Here is a 10,540-nt window from a genome sequence, read left to right on the forward strand (position 1 = left end):
CTCCCAACCCTGTTTTCTATGTTTTATTTGCCCTCAGATGATGTACTGTTGCCCTCTGATGATGTACTCAGTTTACTGTCGTACTTTTCAGGTTCACACTAGTTGTTGGTGCGTCATCAATATGGAATGAAACAGCTGAGAGCTTGAAAGACTTGTCCACGAAAAACAACATTTATGTGAACAAAGTTGCATACTACATCTGGTAGAATCTACTTATAAAGATACTAGAAGTAAGAACATTTAGTCTTTTGGTTTATAACTACAGTCTGGAAAAATGAATTTGTGTAATCTCAATTTTATGATTCTTTTTCTGCTTTTTGATCATTTATAAAAGAATTAGATTTTGTTTTAGAAAATGAAAGCATAAAAAGTAAAATCATGTAGAAACTCCTTAAAGGTATCTGATTTTTTTACAAAAGGTGCGAATTGATTTGTCAACAAACTAAAAAATGGCATCTAGCAAAGTTATGTTGACTTCGTCCTTCTGAACTGTTTATTTACTTTGCAAAAATCTATGATTTCATTGATGCAGTTTTGCTGAACTTTTATCTGTTTTTTTTTTTTTTTTTAGATCTAATTAAGACATACGGGCGGTTTGAGATGACATATTTTCTTGCGCGAAGAGAATATATCAGATAATTATGATAAAAATCATGTTAAAAGTACTAAAGTAATATTTAGCGTTTTGCAATCTTGCTAATAGTACACATTAATATTTAAAAATGTATATATGCGATATTAAACTTTCAATATTTATAAATTTGCGTTAATTCAGATAACAAAATTTGAAAAAAATATTTTTTTGTTTCAGTCTACGTTTTTCTCGGCGACATCCATGCTCTAATTGACTTCAGCAGACTTTTGAAGGCCATGTTACATGATAAAATTTCCGAATATGTTGTCATTGCCGTTGATGAACGATTCTAGAAAGACGACCCCGCAGAATATATTATTAAAAGTAAGATGCATATTTGAATGGTTAAGCTTTCTACATTCTATTTCTAAATTGTTCTTTTTTCTGTGAACTTAATGATGTAAACCATAAATCTTTTATGAAAGATATACAAGTATGCTCATCTTTAGGTAAAATATTTTTATTGCAGAAATTATTATTGAAAACTAAGACATTCTTACTAAATAAGTCTTATTCTACTGGGAAAATGCATAAAAGATATTCAGAAAACTGCTTTCGCTTTCTATCTTACAATTTTACTGATCAAGTTGATAAGTCCTTTTTTTAAATGCAAACTGTCAGTTGTTTTGTTTGTCTGTTTTTGTTTTTGTTTGTTATTTTTTGTTTTTGTTTATGTTACTACGTATTTATTATATGTAGAGTTTTAATCGTAATATATCTTCTCTAAGTGTGCAAAAACGATGTTTATTTTACATTTTAACAGTGGCTGTATAGAAATTAACAGTATGTTCATTTACATTTACCAAATTTGAACATGATATATCTTTGAGGCATTCAATTTATAAAAAACCTTTCAAGTTGGTTTATATTGTCGATATTAGGTATGTGTACGTTTTATTTTCAGAAAGATGCAATATGATCGATAAAGTCATTTGTTTTTATCTTTGACGTTTAGTTTGTTATGACTAGATAATGTGATAACTAATATATGTTCTTGTTTTATATAGAGCCCTTCGAGAACGAAACAGCATTGACTTTAAAGAATATTCAATCGTTTGAAACAGTTTTCCTATTATTTCCACGACCACCAGAAGACAACAAAACTGACAAGTTCTTTCAACACGTCAGAGAGCGGAACACCAAGCCTCCAATTTCCTCAAATGTTCGACATATTTCTAATAGAAAGCCTGTAAGTTCATTTGCATTAATACGTTTTGTTTAATATCTTAAACTAATTCTATGCTTTACTTTTAAATTATTGATTGTTTAAAAATGATAAAGATCTTCATGAAAATGAAAGTAATCACTATCACCATCATCACAATCGCCTACTTTCCTCGCAATCATCATTGTCACTATCACCACCTCCAAAAAATACCATCATCTTGATCGTCATTTCTTATTTTTACAATCTCAATTAACAGTGTTTATTAACATCTTCTTGGTGTTAATAGTAATCAATTACAAAAACGGTGTTATTTAACCTTTCTAGTTAATTAATGAAACATATAACTTTTATGTTTTTGCATTTCCCGAGGAAAATCAAGGTTTTTTGTCGTATTCACATCAGCCTAGCTGTAATAAATTAGAAATGAATACAAAATACGATTTATACCAAAATGCTGCTTTTATAGGACAAATTCGTTTAATCCAGTTCACGAAAGAAAAATATTATTAATTAATGTCTTATTTGAAAATGTTCTAAGAGCAAAAATGCCAGTAGTACTTTCAAGGAACATGACATTATCATGTTTGTTTTATGACAATACATCAAACTGTTTTGCAAAACTGGCTGGAGCTTGTTTCAACAAATCAGTAAAATAAATACATTTTTTTTACTTCAGTATACATTTATTGGTCTAATTGGAATTTAAATCAAGAAATGTTCTCAATAAAAATTGAATAATTTTGATGGAGAAAGAAATCAGTGTATGTTAATGGCATTATTGTTTTTTTTTTTTTTTTTGGGGGGGGGGGGGCTTTTTATTTTTACATATGAAATATATTCATGCAGGTTTTGGTGCCAGTTTATGTGGCTTACCTTTTATGACGCGGTTTTTACGTATGCACGTACTCTACAAGAAGTTCTGAATGAAGGCGGAAAGCCAAATAACGGAACAGCTATTATAGACAAAATACGCGATCGATCATTCAAAAGTAAGAACATTTAACATTTAAAAATTCCATATGAATATTTGTTAGCATAGCTTTATCATTTATTATAAAACTGCACGTTTGTAACGTTGCTTTTCATTGGATAATCGTGACGTTTATATAGATTTATATAAACGACTGATGTCGATATCTTACTTTTTCTCCACAAAATGATCCTTGCTGTATTATAAATTCATTGTAAAGATTGTTGACAGGTTATACGTGTGAAATATAACCTCGCCTAGCAAACCGGGTTATATTAACGAACAACCGTTTATATAAGGTCATATAACTTGCCAAAAGTCTTTATAACTAATAAAATACATGTGTTTGCCTTCAACCCGTTTAGTAAATTTAGTATGAAATAAATTTAGTCATATAAACTATTTTGTCAAGACGTTATTTGCGGTTTTTTTTTATATATTTATTTTGCATTAATGTATCTTTCTAATATTTGATTTTATCTTTTTATCTAACTTGGTACTATTAGAGGTGTGTACTTAAATATATTACCCTATTAATAAATATATAAAATATATTAAATTTTAAAATTTTTAACTGTTATAATTATAATATGTGAAAAGTCAATACGTCTATAACTTACCTAGGTTATTGTCAGGAAACTTCGTACTATCATACCGTACACATATATAATATATTTTATGTTTACAGAATAATTATATTGCAAAATAGACGATGTGTTTATTTCTTCACTTGTTTCGGAAACTTTAAAGGTAAGTCTCTTTTATAAAAAACGTCTACGTATTTAGAGTTTACAATCACATTAGACTAGTTCGTTATTGTTGAGACATTATTATATAATTGTTTATGCAAAATTACAGTGTTATCTTAATTAAAATGGGTTTCCATTTTGTTTTAAATTGAAGCCAGTCTGCATAATTTTTAGATATTTTATTATTTATAAATTTACTTCTTTTTTTAAACTAAAATTGTTCATTTATTTGTCCTTCTTTACAATAAGTTCCCGCATTGAAATAATAAAGCATCAAGAAAACTGTATGATTCTTCAAAAATTAATTCATTTAAATGTATGTACAAACATATTTTACCAGAAAAATGCGAGATTGAAATATATTTCTTTCTTGTATTCAGTGCACACTTTCGTCTTTTACATCGTATGATATATTTCTTAGAAAAAAGTATACTATTTTTCTAGTACTTTAAACGAAACGTTATGTAACACGATATTTTGCCGCACCTTAGATAGAGTAATTTGATAATAGCATAAGTGAGCGGTGTAATTAGGTCTCAGCTAAATACCATTGCAATGGGTAATTAAATTTCTAAGAGTCTGTTTTATGTTGGAAGGACTTTTTTGTCACAAAATGAATTACTGTTATTATCTGAAAGAATCGGTAATTCAAGTCACAATTCAATGCAATTAATTTAATTGTAAGTAAGGTTACATAAACTGGCAAACAAGCAATGTTTTTACAAAGTGAAAAGAAGGAGATAAAAGAATATCTGTATCAGTAACTCAGAGTACATTCGACTGATTATTACGTATGTAATGAAGGTATTAGGCGCATAATTAATTTTCTGGACTGAGATCTAGATCATTTCTCATAAAAATTATTATTATTTAAAAGATACCATTAAACATGTAAAATTGATATTAATAATTAGTGTTTGCACTACAGGCGATGAGTTTTATTCATGACAGCGAAATTGGTAGCCATGGCAACCTCAAGTCAAGTAACTGTGTGGTGTTAATGGTCTGGGACTTTGGACTTTATAAACTGGACAATGAGCGATCGGACAGCATCACAGATCGGAATAAATACTATGATGGAAAGATACTGCTGTATAATATAAACTAAAAATTTCAAATTGAATTCAATCTTAACATTAAGGTACTTATTTGTCAGTAGACCATATGTTGTCTCGATGTTACTAAAAATGTCTTCGTTGGGCCCTTCTTTATTGGTGCAACAAAACGTAAAACCGGACAAAAAAAAAAAAACAAGATAAAAACAAATCACAAATTTAAGCTAATAATTATACTGTTTTCTATTCTATTTGTGACTTTCTTTATCTTATTCAAGAGAACGCTGTATTGGTTGCAAATAAAATCATTCTCATCTTAGTGAAGATATTTTAAGTTAATAAAGAAACTGCATGCAAGTTCGATATGACTACATATATGATCCGTGTACTATAATGCTAGATGACTAAAAGTGCTGTATACTTTTTCTGATTTGTCCACGAAATTGTTATGATACTAGTACTGGTTAGTTCCAGAAAGCGAACACGAATGTGATCAAATGAGGGTGGGGGGGGGGAAGGCACTGTCATCACAATGTCGTTAAAATAGACATGTTTAAAGTATTATCAAAAGAGTAGCTCTTGCGTGCTATCTAGCTGTTGCAGAATGAAGTTTAGTTGGTTGCTCTGTTCTAAGATTAGGCAAAAAGCATGAAACAGCAAAACCATAGGAGTTGAAGAACATTTATTTGACCAATGCATTCTAATTTCCTTAGATGGTAAATATTTGTTTTGATTTGTATGTTATAGAGATTATATATATATAAAGCAAGGTGATAAGGACTTACAGTCGGATCTGTCCAGGGTTAAATGTGAGCCGTTTGTGAAGAATTGTATTGAGGGATGTTGGCGAGAGGAGCCCGAGCACCGACCGGATTTTAAAACATCCGCTTCAGATTGAAACATATGCTTCAGGGAATGTAAGTACGAAAATGTGTACAGGACAAAACTTTTGACGTGACTGTATTTGATTGAAGAAGTTAATTATATATGCTTATTGTTAAATCAGACATACCAGTTAGTAGAAATAATCGAAAAGGAAAAAGTCGAGCGAATATTCGGTGTGAAGTATATTGAAAACTCACTGATGGTTTGTGACTTTTTTTAATTCACACTATATAATTATCAGACAGCGAAAACTTACAGTTTCGGTATATGCTTAAATATTGACCACCGAGATAAAAAGGCGCTGTCAATTTATTACCGTTAATAATATTAAGTCAGTTTTTATAATAATTTCTATACCCTTATCATTATCAGTATCATCATTCATTGCTATACATATAATCATCGTTGTCATAACCATAATCGTTATCGTCATTAGTATTATTGCTTATATCAATATAATCATCATCATCATCATAATCATCATGAAAATCCTCCTCCTCATCATCATTATTATTATTATCATTATCATCAATTTAGTATTATCATCGACTTTATTATTATCATCATCAGTAAAAATTTACAGTAAATCAATCAGATCTGCTAACATGCTGGACATGATGGAGAAGTATGCAAACAATCTCGAGAATTTGGTGCCTGAGAGGACAGAATAATTATATGAAGAGAAAAAAAATGACAGAAAATCTCTTACTTCGAATGCTACCGGTGTAAGTTTTGTAATGGATAAAAAATCTGTAATTTGTATTATGGCACTGTTAATGATTTAACCACGTTAAAGGGTAAAAGCACGCGAACAAAAAACAAAAACAACAAACCGAAGTACAAAAATAAACAAATGTTGATTAACTTGCCAAATACTTTTGGCAGTTTGAAGAAGAACACAGTCAGTTTGAAAACTTCCTTGTTATTCGATCAATCTGAATTCAAGAAAGTGGCGTGACAAGTGTATCTATATCATAAATCGTTGGAAACAAATGGTGTTCCTTCCTGAAGATCAAAGTGAAATATACTATTTAATGCGTTTAAACGTTTCTTGGGATTTTTTTATTTAGACATGTGTGGTTATAATGTAACATTGTGGTTGTAAATACAAATGTATATTATGAAATATATAAATATATTCTATTAATTGTATAAAGTATAATTCATAATTTATTAAGGATCTTGTTTCATAAAATAAATTTTAATTTTTTTTAAGGTGAATAATAAATTTATTGGAAGGGTTTTTGAGATTGTCCAGTACAAATGGCATTTTCTAAATTTGTGCAAACAAACCTTTCTCAAAGTTTATTGCAGTTATCATACGAGGGTTGTTCAAAAAGTAATAGGACTGCAGCTCTACTGTTCACATTTTTAAATTTACGTACAAAATTTTACATGAGACAAATATCGGAACATGTTCTCTATATACAGTGAAAAAATCAAAACAAAATGTAAACAAATGAAATTTCTGTGGAATTTTCAAATGACAAGGGGTTCGAAACGCGGCGCACGCTAACAATACAATAATTGACGTTCATGACGTCGTAAAATAAATCGAAATTGTAATAAGCGTCATTCTTTCTGAAAGTAGTCTCCCTAGTCTCTAGGTGTATGAGTCATGTAACTTTTACTTTGCCTCATATGTGGAGATGAAGCAAGAAAAAAAGCGATCACATTCTCGTTCCACTGTTTCAAAAAAACAAAATAAAATAAATGCCCGATAGCCGGCCATTCTCCGGGTTTTCTCGTGTTTTTTTGAGTAACCTTGGAACTCAATAGGACTGAAAATGTTAAAGCAAAAGCAATTTATTTTATTAATTTACTCATGTCATCGCATGCTTTTAAAACAATATGATTATATACAGAACAATAAAGATATTTCTCAATTGAAAAGTATCCTTTTCTACTTAGCACAGTCTATCGTTTATTAAAACAAGTTTTCGGAAACACTACTAATTATTACCGTTAACTATTACATTAATTCATTGATTACGCGTATATCTAGTTAAATACATTATAACAAATGTCTTATTTACAATCCTTTGGTTAAAACTGAATAAGTAGACCCGTAGCAGATACAAACAACGATAAACAGTTCGCGTACCGTTTACCGTGGATTCTTTTGTAGCCCTTTTGCAATTGACGTCACTAACGTCCCGTCAATTTTCAACTTTCATCCTCGCCCTTTCTCGTTAGTGATCTTGTATTTGCAGTTTTTGAATTGCTTGTGCCAGCTGAAAACAAGTGTCCTGATGGCAGGATAATTGTCCTTTGTTTATTCAATCATTTTATGTGTATCTGAATGATTATAGTCAATCTGTTGGCAAAATTTAACGATGGCACACATTTTCTGTTTGTTAACAAATGTCATATTTCTACATCTAACGCTATGACCGCCGCTGTTCAAAACTTTATAAATAGGCCATTCCATGTCCGAATGACGTCAAATTTGGACATAATGTCACATTAATATATTTCAACGTATTGATGGAATACAAGGGAAAACAAATTGTTATTTATGAATAAATTAGAAGTAGATCTTAGCTCTAATAACTATATTTATGTGCTGCGCCGGGTGCGTGTTACCATGGTTATTCAATAGCTAAGGAAAAGCGCGTTTAGCACAATAGATTAAAAAACTTATGTGTGATTTCTAGAAAACATTTTACGATTGCTGTACATATGAAAATATTCTAAATTGAATGAAATTTGAATACGCAAGACTCCCAGTCCTATTACTTTTTGAACAACCCTCGTATATGTTTTAAAAATAACTTGTATTTCCTCAAGAAACTTTTCAGGCAAATTTAAAGGGCAAGTAGTCATAATTTTTCAATATCCCTTACAACTTTTATAGTTTTAAGTAGACTCGTCCATCTTTCAATTCTGACAAAAACTTTCATCATCTTACTAGGTGAACTACAAAATTATCTCTTGACTGAATGGCAAACAGAATATATGTTGTCTGGGATGGTAACATTTGTAAATTCAATGTCGGCTGCAGTTTAATAGTTATATATATGTATTCTTTATTGTTAAACAGGTATGTTGCAGACAGATTAAAGAGAGGGGAGCCAGTTGTTCCGGAATTGTATGACTGTGAGTCTATCTATTTTTCTGATATTGTAGGCTTCACTGCCTTATCTGCTGTAAGCACGCCAATTGAGGTACTGCTAATGTACCTTATGATGCTTCATTTGTATTATTGATTTAACTGTTTTTTTAATGTTATGTTAATGCTATGTTTAATGTTTAAACTTCTTACTATTTACCAGATTGTTCGTTACCTATTGCTGTTAATCTGTTGTCCGTTATTATTGTCCGTAAACATATATTGTTCAGTAGTTTATTGCTCCCTATTACTCTACTGTGGCTGATTGCCAAGTTACAAAATGCCTATTACTGTTTTACCCGTAACCCCATTGTTCATTACCATATTGTCCATTACCATATTTCAAGTTTACCTATTGTCTATTACTTGTTGTCAGTTACCTTATTTCCCATTACCCTATTGCCTATTTTCCTGTTCGTTTAAACATTGTCATTTTCATATAGTAAACGTTATATTTAGCAGTACCTAGATAATATTCAATTTAAAGATAATATTTTTATCAATTATATACCCTTAAAAATATATAGAGAGAGGCTACAAGTGACAAATATTGCTCTAAGTCCGTCATCTTTATAAACTAAAGGTTGTGTATATGCTGAACGAACTTTACACATGTTTTGACGCCATCGTTGAAAACTATGACGTGAACAAAATAGAAACTATTGGGGACGCATACTTTGTTGTAAGTGGACTACCATTACGTAATAGAAATTTTCACGCCGGTGAGATCGCTTCGATGTCATTACACATGCTTCAAGAAATCATGAACTTTAAAATCAGCCATCGTCCATCAGATACTCTTAAACTCCGTATAGGAATTCATTCAGGTATCGATCTTAGCTTTTCTCAGAAACATATTTCTCGTTTCGGATAATTCGTGTCTTATTTGATGATCTTTTTTTATTTTCGGATGAAAAGTATTGTACATCTTTTTCAAAGAGCGGTACTGTGGCCGAGCGATTTACACGTCGGACTAGTAATCACGTCGGACTAGTAATCGAAGGATTGCTGGCCGCGAGGATTCCGACCCAGTCAGGGGCAAGCCGTTGTTTCCTTGAGCAAAAATTTTTACAATCTAGTCTTAGTACTAATTTATTCCAGGCACGAATATGATAGTGTTACTTCTAATACACTCGAATTTGTTTAAACTAACAGAAACCGATTAAGGAAGCATATATAGGCGTATGTTATATTGATAGGAGATAGGAGAAACATAGATGTATCAAATGAGCAAATATTCTTAATTATCTTTCTCTGTACGGAAAATGTTTTATTATCTCTCAATTGCGGAGCACATAATATATTTGATGATTTGTAGAGTATTTGTCAATTATTAGGTCTAATAGAAATCTTTTGTTCCAAGACAAAATGACGTATCAAATTTATGATGAAGATAGCTCTGAAAATATGCCTTGGCTTGATTTAAATTGAAAATCATTCTTTTAATCTCATAGGCCAATGTGTAGCAGGCGTTGTCGGCTTGAAAATGCCGAGGTATACAATATTTGGTGACACTGTTAACACTGCATCACGAATGTTATCTATTGGTGTTCGTAAGTAAAGTATAACCTATGATAGTAATTTTAAAGCAAATCTATTCATTCGTGTTCAAGCGCATATCGAGTAAACCTTATATTATGATGAATGATCTCTTTAATCATTTAAAAGTTTAATGTAAGAAAAGAAAGAATATATTGTATATCCTGTAAGAAATCGTTTTATTTAAAAAAAAAATATAAAGAAATCAAATGACTGGCATATCTATAAAATGTCATCCATTTACTCCCGCTTCTTGTATAGTTTATCTAATTGTTTTTGTTTGTTTCTTTAGGACATATTCCTTTGTCATAAAGACTACATTTAAATAAAAAAGAATAAAAACACTTAGTCTAGTCAATGTATAGATGATGCAAGCAAAAAGCACGAATATAGTTATTTTTATTTGCATTGAAGATTCACTGTAGTTC

At 30.5% G+C, this 10,540-nt stretch overlaps 1 protein-coding gene across 1 annotated transcript; it reads left to right on the forward strand.

Moving 5' to 3' along the window:
- The first annotated feature begins 6,069 nt into the window (after nucleotides 1–6,069).
- LOC132744366 (atrial natriuretic peptide receptor 2-like) lies at nucleotides 6,070–10,134 on the forward strand. Its single transcript, XM_060733055.1, is given in 5 exon segments — nucleotides 6,070–6,129; nucleotides 6,131–6,186; nucleotides 8,505–8,628; nucleotides 9,157–9,400; nucleotides 10,028–10,134. Coding segments are annotated over 5 exon segments (585 nt in total). The 5' UTR covers nucleotides 6,070–6,075.
- Nucleotides 10,135–10,540: the final 406 nt, after the last annotated feature.

Source organism: Ruditapes philippinarum, unplaced genomic scaffold (genome assembly GCF_026571515.1).
Source record: "Ruditapes philippinarum isolate M1 unplaced genomic scaffold, ASM2657151v2 ctg600_1_1_1_1, whole genome shotgun sequence".
NCBI classification, from domain to species: domain Eukaryota; kingdom Metazoa; phylum Mollusca; class Bivalvia; order Venerida; family Veneridae; genus Ruditapes; species Ruditapes philippinarum.